This window comes from Rhinolophus sinicus, linkage group LG14, assembly GCF_036562045.2.
Source record: "Rhinolophus sinicus isolate RSC01 linkage group LG14, ASM3656204v1, whole genome shotgun sequence".
Lineage (NCBI taxonomy): Eukaryota > Metazoa > Chordata > Mammalia > Chiroptera > Rhinolophidae > Rhinolophus > Rhinolophus sinicus.
In genome coordinates, this window is record NC_133763.1 from 53,034,593 (window position 1) to 53,056,557 (window position 21,965).

A 21,965-nucleotide genomic window follows, 5' to 3' on the forward strand; every position below is an offset into this window, starting at 1 on the left:
AAAAATATGGAACGCTTCATGAATTTGCCTGTCATCCTTGCACAGGGGCCATGCTAATCTACTCTGTATCGTTCCAATTTTAGTCTACGTGCTGCTGAAGCGAGCACGTATATTGCATTTTTAAAAGCCTACTCTCTGAAGGAATTTCATATTATAACCTTTAATAACCTGAGTCACTCCCCCTTCCCCAGCTAGTCGATAATGCATCTATTTTGTGTATCTGAATTTTCAAGCTCCTAGCTTTTTTAATCTTATAATTGTAATGCTTTTGTAAAAATGTAGTAAAATATACATAATGTAAAATTTACCATTTTATAGTGTAGAGCTCAGTGGCATTGAGTACATCTACATTGTTGTACAACCGTCACCACGATATCCAGTCCCAGAACGCTTCTCATCTGGCCAAACTGAAACTCCATGCATTAAATGCTAATGCCCGTTTCTGTCTGCCCCCCAGGGCCCCTGCAACCACTATTCTGCCCTCTGTCTCTGTGAGCTTTGACTACTCTGGTTTTTCATACAATATTTGCCCTCTTGTGTCTGGCTTATTTCACTTAGCATGTCTTTAAGGTTCATTCATGTCGTAGTGTGGATGAAGAAGGGGCCATATACCAAACCCAACAAGCTCAGGGGAGGCTGCATCGCAGGCCCTACAGACTCAGAGACTGAGCGTAACCACACAGGACGGTCTCAAGGTAAAAATTCCTAACCTAAAAGCAGGCCATGGCAGGTAGTGATGTCCTAGGCTTGTAGCTTCCTCGACAAAAGTCAGTCTTTACCTTATGTGAGCCAGTCTGTTGTCTTTTTGCACCTAGGATAACATACCTTTGAAATGTCAGAGTCATCTCCGTCAGGGCACAGCTTCAGGCACCAGAACACGAGACCACAGAGCCCCGCATGCCATCTCCATGTGCTGTAAATGTTACTAACTATCCTGCACCCACAATATTAAGGAACTATGTGTCTCTCCCTTTTACTTTTTATCCAATCCCAGAGGTCCCCCTTTGCTTTCTCTGGCCTCCCTAGTCTACCGCCCATGGATTCCATGTAACCCCCCCCAGTCTTCTCCTTGGATTCTAATGTATGAAATCAGCTGCAAAACTGCCATTCTTGGGAGCGTTTCCTCAATTCGTTGAGATTTTGCTTCCAGGCGATTGTCACCAGATGGTCTCAGACAAACTCATAACAATTCTCTACAGGTTTGGAAGTTTCTTACGTTGACAGTGGCATATGTCAGAATTGCCTCCCCTTGGAAGGCTGAATAGACCACATTTTATCATTCATCCACAGATGGACACGGGGTCGCTTCCACCTTTTGGCTGTTGTGAATAACGCTGCTATGACCATGGGTGCACAGATATCTGTCTGAGCTCCTGCTTTCAATTCTTTTGTGCATGTACCCAGAAAAGGCATTGCTGGATCACGTGGTAATTCTGCATTTAATTTTAATAGTGCTTTTAAACAGTTACGAAATCATAACATTCTATAAATATCACAAGAAGTGGAGAAATTTTATAACCACTTTCTGAGGATGGTGCTAAATCCCCCTTTTCTGGGGGTCAACTCTGCTGGTGACGTGATGGGAAATGGAGCAGAAAGGGGATGGAACTGGGCTGCAGGTGGCAAGTGGGGCCTGACCGCTGCCCTCCCAGGCTAGAGGTGCTGCACCCTCACTGTGACAGTGGACAGGTCTTCCCAGGCAGACTGAGGGTGCCAGCCCTGGCTGGGCCTTGATTCTGGGGGTTGCCAGCGGCCTCGGACACTGAGTTTTGCTGAGCTGAGGGGCCCCCATATTACACCTCAGCTGGGCCATATGCTATGGGCCTCCTCCCAGGCTGATGAGAACAGAAGGGGAAGATTTCAGGGAATAAAGAGCACCTTCTAGTAATTACTGATTAGTCAGGGCCCGAGGCCAGGGGAGGGATCTGCATGGCTACCCCACCTCACCCCACCCCTTGCACTTTTTAGGATTACCATGGCCCCTAACGGTGAATAGAGAACACCATGTATTGTTTTTAAATCTCCCAGTTGAGAATAGCCCTAACTCATCAGCCCAACCCTGGAGGGGGCGGGAATTAAAAAGAGAGGACTCTGCTCAGTCTGTATGGCTGGGATTTTGACCTTTGGCAAATCACTTCATCTCGAGGCTGGAGGGATGAGGAGCTGATGATAAATAAGTACTTTGAGATTCAAACAATGGACACAAGTATCCATGGGGCTTCCAATAGACCTCTGACTGCCACAGACTTTAAGAGGCTTAATCTCTTCAGGTCAAAGGTGACAGAGGACTTGCTTGCCAGGAAGGAGCCCGAGAAAAAGCCATGCCAGCCTGGAGTTTCCTCCTCTAGGGAAGACAGAGGGCAACTGCAGGAACACACACTGGTTGAGGGCAGAGGGTCTGGGACGCCCACGAAGAGGGCCTCGCAAGTGCCAGGTTCTGCTCTTCCCTCCCAGCCTACCTATCCTGGAGTGCCTGCTGTGATGGGCAGACAGCTGTCCTGCAGTGTCCTTGGTCCTGTGCCCACTGTGCCCCTCCCTCCGTGAGAGTTCCGGGCCAGGAGCCAGACCTCACTCTACAACTGCCAGTGCCCAGCTGTGCAGCCTTGAACTTCACTTCTCCGTGCCTCAGTTTACTCATCTGAAAATTGGAGACAATATCTCCTAGCCCTCAGGGTTAAGAAGTTTAAAGGAGATCGTGTGTGAAAGCACTTGGTAAACAGCACAGTTCCCGAGAGAAGGCACTGGGGAAAGTCCTTGTTCCCTGGCTGAGGAGTCATATGCATGGAGGGAAATCCACGGCCCCAGGGGTTTCAGCCAGGTCTGGCTCTCAGTTCTGTTTTCTGGTGACTGACATTCTCATTTCCACTCTGATCACCCTGGGGCTCTAGCCAAATCCAGGTCCTGAGTCTTCTTCCTTCATGGGGACAAGGAACCAGGTATGAGACTCGGGGACTCCAAGGGTGCTGGTATCAGAACCAGGTCTGGGCAAGGGCAGGTCGGGCTGAACTGCACGCAAGTACGTTTTCTTCCTTATCAGTGTTTTTCATAACAAAGCCTGGAATGTTGGCCCGTGGATTTGAAACCTCCACGTAGTGTAGAGTTCAAATGGGGCTCCACAGAGGTCAAGAGCTTGCTCAGACTGTCCTCCATGGGGAGGCCACACGCCCCAAAAAGGCCCTTGCCCTGTGCCAGGCCCTGCTCAGCAGTGGGGAGCAGAGCTGAGCTTTGTGGTGTGGCAGGGAAGATGGGGTGAACAAAACCTGCAGGGGCTTTGAGGGAGCACAGAGACCACTTGATCCGATCTTGTGTATGACGGGGCGGCAGGGCAGTAGGGAAGGGACCAGGGGCCTTCCTGGAGAAGTCATGCCAGTCGAGTCTTAAGGGTGAGTAGGGTGTAGGACAAAGAAGGGAATTTCTAGCAGAGAGAATAACGAACAAAGGCATGGAGGTGAGAAGCCGTAAATAATAGTGTAGGAACATACCGTATTTTGCCGTGTATAATGTGCACTCATGTTTTTGGCCCAAACCTTCAGGGAAAAAAATCTTTCGTTTTAATTCAAATTTGTATTTGTGTACATTAAGGTCCTTGTTTTTTGTATTATAGAGGAATTTTAGCATTTATTTTTTAACATAATTATGGTCCAAGAAATTTTATGTACTGGTCACAAATGGACGATATTTATGCTTCATAGAAGGCCAAGAACTCATTGTTGTTGCAAGTTGGTCATTGTAACCTGAAACGGATGATTGTATTCCAGGGTATTATTTTAAAGTATTTTTTTTTATTGGGGAATATTGGGGAACAGTGTGTTTCTCCAGGGCCCATCGTTGTCCTTCAATCTAGTTGCAGAGGTCGCAGCTCAGCTCCAAGTCCAATTGCCATTTTCTTCCCCCTTCCTTCATCCCCCACCTCCAGTTCAAGCCGTTGTTTCTCAGTCTGGTTGTGCAGGACACAGCTCCCTGGCCCATGCTGGTATTATGAGCCTTGCGCTCCCCCCTGGCTGAGGCAGTCGGTTGCCAGTTGTTAGTCGGTGGCTCACAGGACCTCACGGCAGCTCTCGCTGGCTGCTGGCCACTCACGCTGTCCACCAGCCACTCATGGCAGCACATGGTAGCCCACTGCAGGTCACGTCGACCTCCGGCTGCTCACAGCAGCCCAGCTCTAAGGAGAACCATTGTTCACAATCCTAGCTGCAGGGGGCGCAACCCACCATCCCATGGGGGAATTGAACCTGCAACCTTGCTGTTGAGAGCTCACGTTGTAACCAACTGAGCCATCTGGCTGCCCCCAGGGTATTATTTTGCACACAGATATCATTATTGATTTCTAGAGTTACACTTTTAACTCATAGGCATAAATAAAAGAATTAACATTTATGTAGATGCGGAATTAGTACTACCCATGTATAATGCGCGTTCTTATTTTTCCCTCACAAATTTTGGCCAAAATGTGTTCATTATACATAGTAAAATACGGCAATTATATTTAAAGCATGGAGATACAGAAAATGAGGCTGAGGAAAAAAGATGGGCCCTATCTTCTCGTTGGAACGACAACACCGATAATTTGCACAGTGTTCCTCTTATCTTAAAAATAAGGAAATAGAGCTCAGAGAGGTTTGGTAGCTTTCCCAAGTCACACAGCCCAGCAAGTGGCAGAGCTGGGATGGGAACTCCAGAACACAGCCTCCCCACCAGGGGATTAGACAGGGGGAGGCCCACCTTGGTGGGGTCAGCCAGGTGGGGACTGAGACATCTGTTTTTGGCCTTCAACATCTCTCTTTCAATCTCTCCTATCTGAGCAGAGGGATTTCTGCAGCTTTCTGGTTTCAGGTTGACAACCTGTGGTCCCCCTTTGATTCTTTTCAGGTCTGCATCCGCCACAAATAGAGGGGAAGGGAGCAACCACAGTGGGAACCAGCTTCCAGCCCTGCTGCCACACCGTTTTATTAATTTATTTGATTAATTTATTTTTAAAAAAGATTTTTATTAAAATATAACCAACTGCAACCCCATTTAAACAGCAGGACAGAGCTGCTGGTAGCCCAAAGAACTGCCCTCCCGGGTGCCTTCCACAGGCGTGGCTGGAGTAAAGCCACCCAGACCAGCCTTCTTGGGGTGGGAGTATCATGCCATGTGCCTGGTTCTGTGTGGCACTGCTGATGGTTGGTTACCACAGAGAGACCCAGAGGCAAAGGTCTGAGAGCTGCACTTCAGAAGCTCTGTCCCTAGGTGCCAGGTCCTATCCACGTGGGGGCCCCTGCCAGGCCACACCCATTCCAGCTGCCCCAGGAACCTTGATTCTGGTGAGGACCAGCCTGAAGCCCAAAATGGAAAAGCGCGGTGCTAATTAAGCAGCGGCTGGTCCACACGCTTCTCAGGCTAGACCTTATTTCAGTGCTTTTCTTTCCTTTCAGACTGAGCTCTGAGGCCGTCCTGTCAGCCTCAGGCTCCCTGGGGAACCTTGTAGGCCCTTTCATGGCTGTGAGCCAAGTACCAGTTTCTATCAAATCAGGAGGGTGGACACGCAGGTTTTGACGTCGATTGAGCACCTGTGGCCCAGACCTGTGTCAGGTGTACCCATGCCATCTCCTGAGCAGAGACTTTTTTTCTTTCTCTGACAGATGAGGGAACTAAAACTCAGGGACTTGGAAGAGCAGTCACAGACAGTAGGCAGGGTTCTGAATGGAGCCCAGGTCTCTGCTGGCCTCCAGAGCCCCCAGATCTTTGCTGGTGCTGCAGCCTGTGGCACAGGTGGGCACCGGGAAGGAAGGTGCCCGTGCCGCAGTCAGTCTTCCAGGGTACAAGCCTCATCCCAGATCGATTAAATCAGGATCTCTGGGGGAGAGTGATTCCGGGGGGCAACCGGGCTGCACGCGCTGCTGTACAGTAACGGGGAGAGGCACATCGCCTCCTCCGGGGCTCTCCAAGTGTTCCTTTCGCAGCGTAATACTCACCCTGTTCACGAAACCAAAAATCAAAACCGACCAGTGGTGGCTAAGTCTCCTCCTCTCATCAAAATAACGGGGGCGAGGGGCCCCAGCCGAGCTCGCCCCCGCCCGGCTCGGGTCGCCTGCCCTGGGGCTCAGGTGCGGCGGCAGGAAGCCACCCCTGCAGTCGGCCGGGGCGCGGGGCTGTTGCGCCATCGCTCGGGCTTTCGTAACAGCACCCTGGGGCCGAGAGACACTTCAGCGCGAGTTCCTCAAATGTTTTCCTGCGTTGCCAGGACGGTCCACAGCTCTGAGTCACGTGCAAGTGGGAAGTCGCACTGACACCGAGCTCGGCCAGAGGGAGCCAAGCCGAGCGCGGCGCGGGGCTCGGGGACTCGCTGGGCGTGCCGAGCGCTGGCCCCCCGGGGATGGGGGCTGCTCTCCCGGCCTGAACCCGCCCGCCGCCCCGCCCCGCCCCGGCCGCCCGGCCGATTATCCGCCCGCCTGCCACCCTGGGACCACGGGCCACTAGCCGAGGAGGAAGCATGCTGGCGGTCCGCTGCGCGCTGCTCACCGCCCTGCTGTCTGCGCCTGGGGCGGCAGTGGGCCCAGGGCCCTGCCCGGTGCTGGGTAAGGGCTTCGCGCGCACCTGGAGGGCCGCGCCAGCTGGCGGGTGGGGGAAACCGCTGTGGCCGCCGCAGACAGCGGGCAGCTGGAGGGAGGGAAGGAGAGGTGACGGCTACCTTTTTCTGTGGCTAGCTGAGGTCCCCGCAGGCACAGGGGAGGGCTCCGGGTGACCCAGCTGTGCCGTCGCGGGCGGGGGCTCGCGTGCCCCCTGCTGCGTCCCGCACCTTTGCTGGTGGCTGCCCCGTGGCCGGGAAGCTCCCTGCGGTCTTGGTGTGTTCTCCGAAAGCTGACTCGCGGGTCTCCTTCCAGTGCCTCCAGGAGCCTTTACACAGTTGCGTCCCAGGTTACTCCAGCGGGGTGGAGCTCCCGCCCAGGGTTCCCCTCTTGACCCCGAGCTCTTGGGGGGGGGGCCACCTCGCCTGGCTCACCCTTCAGCCCCCAGCTCTAAGTGTGGGTGACAGTGCCCTGACTGAAGGGACTGACATCACCGGCGCTGAGTCACGACCCCCCTCCTCTGCTTGCACTCCCGTCACAGACACCAGCTCTACAAGCTGTGTGCCCAGCCCTGGGATTTTTTAACCTACCTGGGGAGGCTTGCCAGAGAGTGAGACATCTTGGGGCTGGCACACATGGACCCCCCTTCCAGGCGGGAGAAGGAGGGTGAGGCAGAGGGCAGGGGGCACTGGCTCCCGTTGGCAGTACTCTGCCCCGGCAGCCAGGCCATTCCTCGGGCTCTGGCCAGGCGCCCAGCTGCATGTCTAGTCTCTCCTCCAGTGTAGCCCCGCAGCTGCTTCTCCAGAGGTTTATTTTACGGTCCGAGGGCGTCTTTGAAGACATAGCGGGAAAACCAAGGGGGCAGCCAGTAGGCTTCTGGGAACGGATGGCTGGGGAGACCGGTGGCTCTGGCTTTTAGTGTTAGACAGCTCTGCCCTCCTGGCCATCACCCAGCCTGATCTCCTGCTGGGAGGTAATGCTCCAGGGCTGGTGTGCCTGCCACTCTCAGCTTTCTGGACGTTTGTGTTCTTTGTACCTGGAGGAGGAAAGTAAAGGGATTCCTTTTCTTGGCACACATTTATGAGTCCTGCCAGTTATAGCTGCTGTAACTGCTTGAGGCCTCCTGTGCTTTACACGTTTTCTAATTCGCCACTGGATCTAAATATTCTTTGTCCCAAAGAGGAGACTGAGGTTCCGAGAGGCTGTGATTGGAGGTTGGTAGGCCCCGTTGGTGGAGGCTCACCTCTCCGTGGCCCTGAGCTGCCGTGGAGTAGATCCCCAAGACTCCCAAATCTAGAACTAGCCCCGCAGTCAGAGCTGGGGGTGCTTGGGTGCAGGCTGAGGGTCACCCCTGGCTGGCTGAGTCCTGAGGCAGAAGAATCCAAGGGAAGGGAAGTGGAGGCCTGGGCTTGGCCACCATGGGGTCGAGGGATGGCCCAGGAGGGAGTAAGACTCCCCTGCCCACCTCTGTTGCTATCACACCACACCCAGGGCACCTGCCCCAGGGCCGTTACTGCTGCAGCTGACGCTTCCTCTCACTCACTCCTAAGTGGTCATCAGGCAGGGGGGCGGGGGGGCAGCAGCTGCCATCAGTTCTCCATTCCCTGGTGCTCCGGAGGGACGCGCAAGGTGGTCTCAGGGCCTGGACAGCCCGTGAAAGGCAGAACTGAGAGCTTGGGAGGAAGTGAAAGCCCTCCCAGTACAGAAGGAAAATGCAGAGAAGTAGAAAATACCCAGCTCCCCTTTCACACCCACACAGACTCAGCCCACAAACTTGAGAGTAAAAATAAAGACATTGCACAGGAAGCATGGGAGCAAATGACTATGCGATGTCGCTTTGGAGAAGTGAGGGGCCGAGGGGTAGCAGCGGTGGAGCTGGGTTAGAGGGGAAGTCCACTGGCTCTCAGAGCCCGAGGCCCACTTTCCTGGAGATCATTGCCTGCCCACAGGCCAGGGGCTCAGGTGGACCTGCCATCTAGGGGCCTGGACTAGCTGGGACTCGAGCTGGGCGTGCTGGCCACGCGTGCCTCAGGTCCCTTCTGCCTTCTCCAATGCACGGCGCCACCTCTAGGTCTCTCAATCTTGTCTCAACTTCTGACCTTCCCTTTAGGGCCACCTCCTCCTGCCCCCAGGGCTTAGTGCTTTCTTAGCCGCACTCGAAATCAGTGTTTCTCAAACCGTAGTTCTGGGTCTAGTTGCATCAGAATTGGTGTGTGTGTGTGTGTGTGTGTGTGTGTGTGTGTGTGTGTTAGGGGTGGGGGTGGGGGCTTGACAATAATGCCGATTCTTGGCCCCAGATTTACCAAAGAGAAATATCTGGGAGTGAGGCTCTGGAAATGTCCTTTTCAACAAATGCCCTTGTGGTTGGCAACTTTGAGGATAACTGGCCAGGCAGTGTGATTGAGGAACTGAACGCAGGCCCTCCCCCAGTGGGCTTCTAGTTGCCAGAAGCCTCTCCTTGCTTTGGCTCCACCCCTTGTTTATTCATTGCAGCGAACACTGATGGAGGTCATGAAAAAGCCTATGGGGCCTAGCTGCGATCAGCCACCCAGACTCCACCCTAAAGGAACTTGAAAATGGTCAAGTGTAAGTCCCTGAGACGACTGAGGAAACCCAGCTCTCGGACCCGTCCCACTCAGTACCAACTACCCAGGACAAACGGTCTGGGGCTGGGAGTGGAGGAGGGAAGCTCCTCTGATTGAGGGCCAGGACCCCAAGGCAGCAGATACGCTGACCCTGACCTCATTACCTCATCTGTGACCCTCAGTGTCTCCCCCTGGAACTGAGTAAACAAACCCTCCCCTCATGGGCTGTTTGTAAGGCTTACACAAAGTGGCTCGGGTACTCAAAGCTGTAAATAGGCACCCCTGCCCTCATCCCCTGTCCCACCAGGCCTGAAGGCCACCAACGCAGCAAGCCAGAGCATTCCTGTCACCAATCTGAGCTTTTCTAAGTCAGTCTTAAAGTGTACAGCTCTGTTCTCTAAATGGTAGTTACTTACCAAGTGTGGCTATTTAAATGGAAACAACATGAAATCAAATTAAAAGTACAGTTCCTTAGTTGCACCAGCCACATAGCAAGTGCTAAATAGCACATATGCCTAGTGGCCTCCGTATTGGACAACACAGATCTAGAGCGCGTCCAGCATTGCAGAAAGTTCTATTAGACAGCGCTGGTCTAGAGCGTCCAGAGGTTTTCTGCTGCTCCTTCCTTTATGCCTCTCCAGACCTTCTTTTCTTGTCCACCTGACCAACGCTCAGCTTGTACAGGTAACGGCTAAGGCTTTGGAGCCAGGCAGACCTTTTGGAGCCCTGCCACGTAGAACTAATGTGAGCTTAGGTGAGTGAATTTACCTCTCGGAGACTCACTGTCCTCGCCTGGAAAACTAAATAATTACACTGCCCCACAGGGTGACGACCTCCCGGGGGGTTATGAGGGTGGAATGAGCTAAGTAAGGTATTATACAGCGTGTAGAAAAGCCTAGCACAGAGCAAGTGCTTAAATGGGTATAACTTAGAATTCATTTTTTTGAAAAACATTATTTCGAGCCCCTCCTGTGTTCCAGGCGCTATTCCTAGAGCTATAGATACAGCGGTGAGCAAGACAGACACTCCTTGGCACTCCACTCTGGTGGGGACGTAAATTCAATATATCACGTGATAGTGACTGATGCTAAGGAGGAAAACTAAAGCAGGGGAGGGAGATAGGAGCTGCGTGTGTATATGCTGAGGGGACATGTAGAGTTGATGTTTTCCAGTCAGTTCTCACGGAGAAGATGATATATAAAAAGGCCTGTAGGAAATAGAAGGGATTCCTTATACGCCTTTTAAGCAAAAAGCTTTCATGGCCGAAAGTTGTTCTGAAAGTGTTTATTGAGCCAAATGCTAGCCTGAAGAGGCGTAGGCCACGGGGCGCACCGTCTGCACCACCGGCAGCGGGGCTGGTGGAGCAGGTAACACGTGTGCCATCCCGGCCTCCACAGGTGCTTTTATCCCCTAGGTCTGGGGGAAAAAGGTGCGAGTTGTTTTGGAGGAATTTAGGCTGGCTATCGATAAAGGGGGTGGGAGAAGGTAAGGCGGGGCTAGTTCTGGGACAGGCGCAGTCGGTGAGGAAGAAGGCTTTGTGCCTCTGGATTGGCTGTGGGCAACAGTCTGGAAAGTTCGTGCGCAACCAGAAGCGAGTGGGTCACTGGCGCCTGGCTGTTCCTTTTAGATGATCGTGGAAATAGCCACCTGGAAGTTAACTCAATGCTCCAACATACACTCGGGAAGGTGAGCAGTCTTGTTGGTTTTGCCCTGTCGCTGTTAGCTGGTTAACCTCTCCTGTCTCTTCCTGCTGTTTCATTTAGGAGGCCTCAGAATGTTTTTGTCTCGCCCGTCTTGGACAGGAAAATTCCTGCCTTGTCTAACAATCTGGTGCTACCTGAGGGTCTGTTAGATTCTGGAGTCCTCGGTGGGAACACAGGTGCCCCCGTCGTGGTGAATGTTGGGTTGTCTCTGGAGAGACTTCACCCTTGGGCTTCCACCAGCTGGATGAGAAAGTGCTAAATGTCATTAACTGCGGTTGAGCCACAAGTCTAGAGCTGGAGTGCAAGGGGAAGATTGCAAAGAAAGCCTTATAACTCTCAGACCCGCTGGCTGGTGAAACTTGGGGAGCTTTTCTTGGGTAGTTAATCTGTGCTTTACTCTCTCCTCTGGCCTTGAGACCCAAAGAGGTCCCAAGAGTCAGGGGTTTTTCTGGCACATTCCTGGGTTCAGACTTGACTTTCAGCTGCACTTCAGCAGGGTCGCCCACTCCCACCTGCCCCTGCCAGCTCAGCCCTGTGGCTCTGCCCTTAGGAGTGTGCCCCTGACACCCACATCCAGGAGGTCTCCCAGCACCTGTCGCCAGTTCCCCTCCTGCTCCCCCTAAAAGCATCCTTCCGTCTTACCTCTCTACATGATGGTTACATTGTTACCATATTGAGTGCCAAGGGTGTGCATGAAACTGTGCTAGGGTCTGTGCCTGGGCACCTGTGGTCTCATTCACTCCTCACAGCAGCCTGTGTGAGGGGGTGTCAGAACCATTGCATGGATGGGGGAGGCTGTAGGGCCAGTAGGTTTTGTTGAAGGGGGAGGTCAGAGGTCAGGTTTGGACATGTTGAGACGACCAAGAGAAGATGCTGAGGTATTGGGTACAGGAGGCCGGAGTCTGGGGATGAGGGCTGAGCTTGAGGCGTGACTTTGGGAGTCACCTGATGGCCGATGGCATTTCAAGCCGTGAGAGTGGCTGAGATCGTCTAGGGCTAGAGTGTAGATGGGAGAAGGAAAGAGGTCTCCAGCCTGAGCCCTGAGGTACCCTAACCTCCTCAGGCTGCAAGAGGAGGAGGAGACTGACGAGGTGAGACCAGTGAAGTCGGGGAAACCGTGGGAGGTGGTGTCCTGGAAACCCAGTGGGGACAGTGTGTCAGGAGGAGGGAGGAAACAAGGGAGGGAGCAAACCTGCCGCAAGGCTAGGCAAGAGGGCCACTGAGACATGACCAGAAGTGACCTTGACATGAAACTGTGGCAGCCAAAGGCTGACAGGCCGGATTCATGAGAGAATGGGAAGAGGGGGACCAGAGATGGCAGGAATTGGCTGTTCTTGAGGATTTCAGCTGTCAAGGGGAGTAAAGAAATGGAGTGTTTGTTGGCTGCAGGAGTCGGGTCAAGAAACGGGATTTTCAAAACGATAACTGCAATACCAGCATGTTTGTCTGCTGATGGAAATGCTCTAGTAGAGACCACAAGTTGACAGAGAGAGGTGAGAATTGTTGAAGCAATGTCTCTGAGTAGGCGAGAGGAAACAAGTTCAGAGAGGTGAAGTAACTAGCTCAAGACTGCACAGCAAGGAAACCACAGACCAGGCTCTGAACCTTGCTCTTTCCACTACATCTTGTCACTAACTCCCACCTTTCCCAAAGCACAGGGATGTCAAGGTCATCTCTCTGCCAAGTGTCCTTATCAGATACTCACCAATACCGTGCCCACTGGTATGGCACAGACAGCTCTGCTTTTGCCCCTGGAAGTGTCCGTGGCCTTTTCTTTTTTTTCAATTTTTAAAATTATTTTATTGATTTATTTATTTTTAATTGGGGGATATTGGGGAACAGTGTGTTTTTCCAGGACCCATGAGCCCCAAGTCAAGTGGTTGTTTTCAATCTAGTTGTGGAGGGCGCAGCTCACTGGCCCATGTGGGAATCGAACCTGAGATCTGGGTGTCATGAGCACTGCGCTCTAACCACTGAGCCAAGTGGCCATCCCTACATTTTTTGAGCGATTAGTTATGTCCTGAAAACAGGTCTAGGGTTTTAACATTAATTATCTAATTCATCCTCACAGCAACATTTCTGAGGTGAGTATCATTATTAGTTCCATTTTGTGGATGGGAAAAATGAGGCCCAAGAAAGTTGCAAAAGTAGCCCAAGGTCACACAGCTACTAGTAAATGGCTGACCTAGGGTTGGAACTTGGGTGTGTCTGAATCCCGGACTTGAACTCTTTTTTTTTTTTTTTTTTAAGAGGGAGTTTCAGGGGCTCACTGTTTTTTTTTTTAACTTTATTTAAAGTGTGTTTTTCCAGGGCCCATCAGCTCCAAGTCGAGTCGTTGTTTCAATCTAGTTGTGAAGGGTGCAGCTCACAGTGGCCCATGTGGAGATCGAACCGGCAACCTTGTTGTTAAGAGCACCGTGCTCTAACCAACTGAGCTAACCGGCCGCTCCCCAGGACTTGAACTATTGACCACTGTACCCAATGGACTAAGGAAAGAGTTTGCTTCTTTCTATTAAACAAAGAACTTGTTCTGTGATTGGTTTGGTATTTCGTTGCATGGACACACCAAGTTTATTTACTCGGTCCCTTTTTGCTGGGTATCTGGTTGTCTCCTGTTTTTCCATAATGGGAAAACTTAGGGAATAACTTGGCATATGCCGCTTGCTGTATGATGAGTGCGAGCACATCTGAGGGATAAATTCCTCGAAGGGGACATCTATGGGTTGAAGGTCACGTGCGTTTGTAATTTGGGGAGAAAATGGAATTTCACCAACCCATACTCGGGGTAGCCATTAGAGAGAGAATGGATGGTCCCACATCATTGCCAAAAGTGTGTTATTAAACTGCTATCGACACAGAAAATGGCATCTGTGTGGAATTAATTTGCATTTATCTTATCTGCGTGAGACTGTACAGGTTTTTCCATTTTTTAAGAGACGTTTGCGTAATCTGTTTCTGTGAACCGCCTATTTCTATTCATTGCTCATCTTTAAAAAATTGGATTATTGGTCTTTTATTGTTAATAGCTCTTAACATATTAAGGCATTTAGTCCTTTATCTATGATGTGAGTTGTGAATGTTTTTTCTAGTTTGTCATTTGTTTTTGGTGTGTTTTTTTTGGTGGAGGACAGTTTTCGCCATGCAGCTTTTAAAAAAATGTAGTTGGATTTATCAGTTTTTTTTCTGACTTCTAGGTTTCGTATTATACTTACTGTGGTCTTCCTTATGCCAATATTATTTTGAAAGATACTTCCTTTTTCTGGTACTTTTAAAAGTTTTTTACATTTAAATATTTGATCCATTTTGATTTATCATGGAGTGAGGTTTGAGGTATGGCTCTAGCTTTTTTCCATAGTGATAACCAATGTTCCTGTATAGTTTATTGAATCTTTCCCCCACTGATTTTAAAAGTCACTTTTAAAATCTGCCAAATTACTGTATGTACTTGGTTTTATACTGTTTCTCGGCAGAGTGAATAAAGGCCCAAATTCTGGGGCCTAATTGCCTGGGTTTGAAACCAGGCTCATTCCTCATTGGCTGTATAACCAGCCTGCTCTTCTGAGAGATAGACTGTTGGGAACATCAAGTTAGGTAATCCATAACTTGTGCACCTTGGAATAGCACCTGTATGTTGGACTAAGCTATATATTTTTTTAATTGTGGTAATACATACATAGCGTGAAATCGATCATCTTAGCCATTTTAAAGTGTACAGTTCTATGGTGTAGACGAGGTTATTTTTGGTTACTATTATTTTTGAACTTTCTAGTCTCTTCCATCGTGTTGTTTGTCTATTCTTGGGCCAGTGCCGCACTCTTAATTACTGGGGCTTTATCATGAGCCACACAGACCGACCACGTTCTGAGATAGGAAGACCCAGCATTATAAATAGGCTAGTGTTCCCTAAGTTAATCTCTCAATTTTACTTGATCCGAATAAAAATACCAAAGGGCTTTTTTTTTTTTTTTCTTTTTCTTTTTTTTTTTCCCCCCTGAACTAGACAAGCTGATTCTAAAGTTCAAATGGAAAAGTACGTAAGCAAGGATAGCCAGGACAATTCTGAAAAAGCTGAGGAATGAGAGGGAAATTAGCCTGACCAAGCTTTAAGGCATATTCTGAAATGACAGGAAGGCTGCAGCCTGGCTTTCCCAGTTTCACCGAGGCCAGAAGTATCTACCTGCTCTTCCATTCTGAGCTGCTGCCTTCATGGTGAAGCTTGTCCACAAGCTCATGGTCACATGTGTGTGGGGGGGAGTCACGGGGGCATGGGCTTGAGCTCAGGCAGTTGTGAGAAAGGGGACTTTGGGCCCTTTGTAAAAATGTGTCTGGAGTGTAGCACACTTGCTGAGAGTGCGCTCAGCAAAATTCAGACAGCTTGATGAATTTTCACAGCCTGAGTGTATCTGCGTAACCACCAGTCAGATGAACAGAAGTGGACCGGCCCCAGCACCTCCCCTTTTGTTTCCCTTCAGTCACTCCCTCCCACGCCTCCACTTTGGGGCATCTTTAATCTTTAGCTTTGCATCCTCATATCTAAAGGGGTAGGTGATTGAAAGCTGGGGGCAGGGGGTGTTTTGGGGTGGGATGGGGGGGCGTATATCAGGTCCCTTCTTCTCACTCTTCCCCTGAACACCCCCACCCCCAATCACAGAAAAGTCCCTGATGTGGGTCAGGCTCCTGGTTAGACTCTGAGGCCGAGTTCGGAGGGGAAGACAGGCCCCTTCGTGCTGTTCTCCTGGGAAGGCTGTGGGTAAACATGGCTGAGTCCCATGGCCCCAGGGCCCAGTCCCCCTACCCTGTACACTGGTTGTGTGACTTCAGGGCCTGGTTCTACTCATCTGTGAAAATGGGTGGGTCCTTACAGTCCCAGAAGAGCGACCCTTAGCTCAGCACCCACTCTGTGATGGCAGCCCCAACTCAGCCCCTCTGGATGCAAGTCTTGTGTGTGACCGTGTATGGTGCCTCCTCCGCGCCCTGCTCGGTGGGTCGGTCGTGCTTTAATCTCTCCATTTCTCAGTCTGCTCCTGGAGTGTGGTGGGGGTGGGGGACTTGGATTGTTTGCCCGCCTTAGATATCTTTTCCTCTAATTAGTTTATAATCTCTGAGAGGTGACCCAGGCTAGACCTTCTGGGTCCGGGCCAGTTGATTGTCTCTGATGCTGTCAGGGGAGAATTAAATGTTTTTCTCTTGAAGAGTTGGTCACACACTGATCTCTGAGTCAGAGGCCAACATTACCTTTTTATGGGTCCAAAGGAGCCTCCAAGGCTGCCTGTCTCCATGTAGTATCTAGGCCACTGTGTGGAAGGAGAGGAAGGCAGCGCCAAGGTAAATACTGACACCACCAAATACAAGGCAAATACAAGCAGGTACAGAAGTACAAACACATTAGAGGGAGGGTGGGGCGGGGGGGTGGCGGTGGTGGTGCTGAGCTATTGAACTTGGCAGCGGCCATGGCTTAGAGCCTGTGGACTGGCCTCTCCCTAATTGGCAGAGGAAGGCATTCTGGAGATTTGGGGAAGACGTGAAGGGGTGACATGGTGAGAATGTGACTTTGGGAGTCGGAGATGGGGGCACTTGGAAAATATACCTCTTCCTATGAGTGCTGCTGGTGTAGGCTGGAGGGAGAAAGGTCAGGGTGCTTGGCTCTTGGCTCCTTATAAGAGAACCTGCCAAGGCACTGCTCGGTGTGGCAGGGCTCGCCCCCAGCGCTCACTCCCTTACCTGGGCCTCTGGAGGGTAGACAGGTGTGAGGAGAGGAAATGGGGAAGGGGGGGAGTAGTGGGCAGCACAGAAAGGGGAGCCTGAGGGTGAGGCACAGAGGCACCTGGCCCCAGGAGAGAGAGGGGCTTGGGCCAGGCTCACCTGGAGTCAATGAGACTCCCTCCCGCACCTGCTGTGCGCATGTGGCCAAGTGCCTCAACTTCTCTGAACTTCTTTGTCCCAACAGTGAAAGGGGGACAAGCAGCATTGTCGTGAGGGGTGGAGAGCTCCTAGTAAAGCGCAGGGCATGTGGCCATACTTGCTAACGAGTGAAAGTGATTCTTGTGATGATTACACTGGAAGCCAGGGGATTGGTTTCAGCCCTTCCATAGGGGGGGTAGGGAGAGGAGACGCACTCTGGGAACTTGTCCTGTGCCCATTCTGCCTTTGTTTCCGTTTGGACATGAGGTGCCCACATTCTTCTGCAGACTTCTCAATAGTCACCTCCTTTCAGATCAAGGCCCTTTTCTCTGAGAAAGGACCTTTACATCCTCTGTGACCCCTTCTGCAATCCTGTGTCCCTGGAACCCAACAGGCTGCAGACCTCCTATGCTGCCAGCTGCTGAGCTGCCGGCAGCCAGCGGGACCATGTCCCAGCTCAGAAACCAGGGCGGGGGATTAGCGGTCGTGCGCTAAGCCCCGTGTCCCCAGTGGTGCTTGGGCTGCTGGTTCACCACTTACATAAACGCCACCAGGAAGCTGAACTTGTTTTTGCTGGCAAGAGCCACGGCAAGCTGCAAGAGAGTTGAGAAATATGTCTCTGTGTGCGTGTTTTTCTCTGGTTGTTGACATTTCAAGTTTACTTGAGGAGGGGAAAAAAGTAGAAAAACAATAAAGCTGTTTGGGTTTCTGGCACCCAACCTTGGGTCCAGAGTGGGAAGGCACCCCACTCCCAGGGCTGGGCTGCTTGAAAGACGTCCCCATGGTGGGGGCCTAGTGCCCTAGGGAGTGGAATTCTGTGGGCATTAGGCAGAGGTGGGGGGGGGGTGGGATTGGTTGCCAGGGGTTATGAGGACCTAAGCCCTCTGCCCCTTGAGGAATGGGAGGCCGGGGAGGTTGTGGGAATTTCTCCCCCGGAGCTCACCAGGGGTAGGAGATAGTTTTGTCTGAGGCCACTGGGATGACCTGGCTGTCACTTCTCTCCAAGCGTCATTAACTATTAGAATAATAAATCCATAGATTAATCATGTTTTCAAGCTGGGCTCTTGTCTGAGATGAACAGACACACGTGCCTTCTGCCGTTTGAGAACCACTGACCTGCATGGGCAGATGCAAGGCTGCAGGGGGGAGGGGGCAGCAGGGCGCTTCTCGTCACAGTCTGAACCCCCACCTCACAGAGAGGGGACTGGGACTGTGCCAGGGGCTGTGACGTGCACAGGGCTGCCCGAGTCAAGAGAACTCGGGTCTTCTGACGACACACACTGGTGTCAGCCCACCCCCCACCTCGACCCCCCCACTCCCACCCTGGTTAATAGCCAGTGGCTAACCCAAGGCTGGATAGCAAGTGCATTGACCATCCAGGAGCAGCTTTTGGGAGGTTTGTTTCAGGAAGGGAGACGGTCTGATCTCAGTCCCAGGTGAGGGGCTTTCGTCCTCTCAGCTGAATCCCACTGCTTTGTGGGAGCCTGGGAGGAAGGGCACTGCCACCCTGCATCTGACGTTGGCCTTGGTAGAAATGAAGAAGGCTCACAGTCCTTGGCTGCCCACTCCTCGCCCCTCTCTCTTGTCCCTGTGTGGCTTTAGGATGTACTAAGCCCCAGGGGGCAATTGGCTCATTCTCAAGGTGCCTGGGAGACAAACAGAAGGAAGCAGCAGAGTGACATCCTGTCGGCAGCTTGCACACACCTCTGTGTGCAGTCAGGCCTGACCCCGTGGAGGATACCAGATACCTGCCCTCCCTGGGCTTCTCATTTCTCTTTGCACACTGTTCCCTCCTCACAGAATGCCATTCCCTGTGGCTCCATTTATCAAATTCCCACTCACTTCTCAAGGCCCAACTCAAATCTCTGTTCCCTAGGATCCTCCCCCTTTTGAATGATTTACACCCTCCCCCCCTGCCCCATAACTCCCTCAACATGTCAGAGACACAGGGTGCTCTGTAGTGTAGGTAGTTTTAAGTTTTCCATGGGTTTTGTGGGGGGTTAAACAAGATTACAATATGGAAAAAGTGAGCGGGAGAGTCGGTGCATAGTTGATGTTCAATAACTACCCTGTTTCCCCCAAAATAAGACCTAGCCGGACAATCAGCTCTAATACATCTTTTGGAGCTCTATTATTTTACTGTAATATAAGACTGGGTCTTTAATATAATATAATATAATATAATATAATATAATATAATATAATATAATATAATATAATATAATATAATATACCGGCTCTTATATTAATGTTTGCTCCAAAAAACGCATTAGAGCTGATCGTCTGGCTAGGTCTTATTTTCGAGGAAACACGGTATCGGTTCTCTCCTGGATTAGGAATCTCCAGCCTTGAGCATGAAGGGTGCACGAAAGCATTCTTGAATTCTTACGGAGGGGACAGGCACGGGCTTGCCACCCTGGCCTCAGACGGCTGCGCAATTGCTCAAGTGCATATGGGAAACTGTGCTTGTGGCTAAATGGCAGGGAGTGCAGGGCCCGCCACTCCCTGCCCTGCCCCTATTGCCCAGGGTGGGAGTGTGAAAATGACCTTGTGCCCCCCAGGGGTCACGCCAGGCGAGCTGAGGGCTAAGGGTGTAGAGTGCAAAGAAAGTGACAACACGGAGCTGCAAGGCTGTGTGTGTGTGTGTGTGTGTGTGTGTGTGTGCGCGCGCGTCGGGGGTGGGGGTAAGGAGGTGGGGGGGCGGTGACCCCTCTCTGGCCTGGAAGGTGCTCTCAGAAGCTGCTTGTCCTGAAAAATACACCCTCACCCCACCCCCATTCCCTGTATTCATTGTGCTCTGCCTCCGCCCTCCGCCCTCCGCCCTCCACCCTAGATGTAATAACTTGGACAAACCCAGGCTTCTTTGTTTGAAATATACAGATTCATTGTAAGAATAATATAAGCAACTTATAGACAATTCAAAATTACAGAAGGCTGAAAGGAAGAGAAAGATACCTGTCGTCCCATCATCGGACAGGTGGGCAGAGGTACCAGGAGGTATTCTGCCAACGTCACTTCATTCTCTTCACATATCTGCCCATGAGGGTGTCATGGGGTCTGACTCAGAGATTTGGGTCAGGGGATAGCACTGCCCACTCTGACTTTAGCAAATTTATTTTCTTGTGGTCTTTGCTCTGAGTATTTATGACCGTCCTTCATATAGTGGCTTTAAAAGCATAGGTAACACAGTGTTGTTCACAGGCTCTAGAAGAAATATATTATGAAGAAGGGTTGGGACAGGCAATACTTGCCAATGGCTGGTTTATAATTAATCATTCTCCATTAAAAAAGAAATGACTCAGTTTTGGAGAACACCATTACTTAACTTTCTTGGCAGAGGAAGTGGCCATTTTGCTGCTCCCGCAGCTCTGCTCTTGTGGAACACAAATGAAGTCCTCTTCTTTGCTGTTTTTCTGAGCCACCCGAAGGCTCTGGCCATTGTTAGTGAGTGCAGGAGCAGAACAAGCCCTGCTATTGTTCAGGCCATCACTAAACATGGCAAGAGCTTCCATCTGAGCTAGGGGTAAGGGAAGTGACCAGAGAAGCATATTTCCTGAAGCTGGCAAAAGCAGAAGCAGAAGAGAGACAGCTCCCTTGGGCTCCAGGCGCATGTTTTCTTTCCCCCAGCATCTCCTGGTTGGGAAAGGCTGGCTTCTCTGCTCTCCATTTAGGGCCGGTCCATTGTGTCACCAGAGGGGACCCCACTTAGACCACCATGCTCCTGGGAGTTTTCAATGTGGAGGCCGTGACTCTGGGCACCTTTCAGGCACCTGACATTAAACAAACACTTAGTGACCACCTGCTGAGCTCTGAGTGCTAGCGGGCGCTCACAGTCTGGTAGTCAGCTGGGGATGGGGAGATATATAGAATCGAGGCCGGTGCCGTGGGAAAAGTACCAAGGGAGGGATGAGCCATCCATGCCCTTTGACCCTTATTGCGTGCTCATGTGACCTGTCTTGTGTTCGCTGTCTGCTGATGCTCCTGTACGGCCGTGTGAATTCTGATTTTCGCTCATCAGGTGATGGAGGGATGTTGGAAGCCCTGCACGGTGGGACCACTCCACGGTAGACTGTCCTATTTTGGCCGCGTCTCCATCTTTGTTCCTATAGTGGTGGCCACTTGGGCATGAGCTTCATATCCTTGTTAGGTCTTATCCTTGTCATTGCTTTATCAAGTGGAAAACGGAAAAGTGAAACTATTGATACAGTGTTTAGATATGTCAGTGGGTCCTCTAAACTTAACCCCATTCAGGCACCGATGGAAATCCATATGTGGACTGGATGTGGCGAGCCTCAGCCACCATCAGGCTTAAACACACTGGACTGTGTGTTCAGTTATGAAGGAACATGTGTGATATACATACACGTTAGGACTAGCAGTTCTACTCAGGGAAACTTGGGCAAATGCACCGAAAGCCACATGCGAGAAAGCTGATAGCCACACTCTTTGGTATTAGCAAAATACTGGAAATGGCCCAAACCATGCTCACTGGGGGATGAGCGACTGGACTTGCACAATGGAATATCACATAGCAGTGGTGAAAATGAATGAACTATCCCTGCACATAAATGGACAGTGGAAACATAATGACAAAAATACGCCACAGAAGACTATACACAAACCACTTATAGAAAGCTTGAAAATCAAGCAAAATTAAGAAAAAATTAGGCATCTGTGAGTAGTGAACCTATTTTAAAAGTAAGGGAGTGATAATCCCGAACGTAACTTTGTGTAGGTGGGGAGGCGGAGGGTGCAGACGCAGGCGGAATTTCAATGACTGTGCTAGTTGTTAGGTTGGTAGCAGCTTGGGTTGTTTTGTGCTTCATAACTTTCACGTACGTGAGGTGTATTAATTTGCATGTGCTCAATAGTATACAATACGTTTCAAAACAGTATCTGAAATGCTGGAAATATATTCTTCAGTATTGTGTACAAAAGGTGTGTTGTATTAACTGCAATGGCCAAGACATGGAAGCCACCTAAGTGTCTATTGCCTGGTGAATAGATAAAGAATTTGTGGTATTTGTGGTATAGTTGTCCACGTAAGAAACGTCCAAACCTGCAGAGATTTTTTATGAGTTTATTTGAACCACACTGACAACCACTGCCTGGAAGCAAAATCTCAACGGATTGAGAAAACGCTCCCGAGAACGGCAGTTTGCAGCTTATTTTATACATTAGAATCAAAGGGGAGACTAAGGGGGTTACATGAAATCCATGGGTGA

At 50.8% G+C, this 21,965-nt stretch overlaps 1 protein-coding gene and 2 non-coding genes across 3 annotated transcripts in view; 1 reads left to right on the forward strand and 2 right to left on the reverse strand.

The window, feature by feature from the left end:
• Positions 1-107, reverse strand: LOC141568704 (U6 spliceosomal RNA). Its single transcript, XR_012491929.1, has one exon. It is a non-coding gene; the product is annotated as a U6 spliceosomal RNA (small nuclear RNA).
• Positions 108-3,576: 3,469 nt separating this feature from the next.
• On the reverse strand, positions 3,577-8,415 carry LOC109435411 (uncharacterized). The gene is made up of 4 exons (XR_012491731.1): positions 8,017-8,415; positions 7,142-7,587; positions 6,674-6,879; positions 3,577-5,958 (listed from the first exon to the last, which is right to left on the reverse strand). It is a non-coding gene; the product is annotated as an uncharacterized LOC109435411 (transcript).
• The window catches only part of IL6R (interleukin 6 receptor), a 43,996-nt gene continuing 28,163 nt past the window's right edge, over positions 6,133-21,965 (forward strand). Inside the window, exon 1 of the mRNA XM_019713304.2 lies at positions 6,133-6,560. Coding sequence (XP_019568863.2) covers positions 6,476-6,560 — 85 coding nt within the window. The 5' untranslated portion in view covers positions 6,133-6,475. The remainder of the gene's footprint in view (positions 6,561-21,965) is intronic.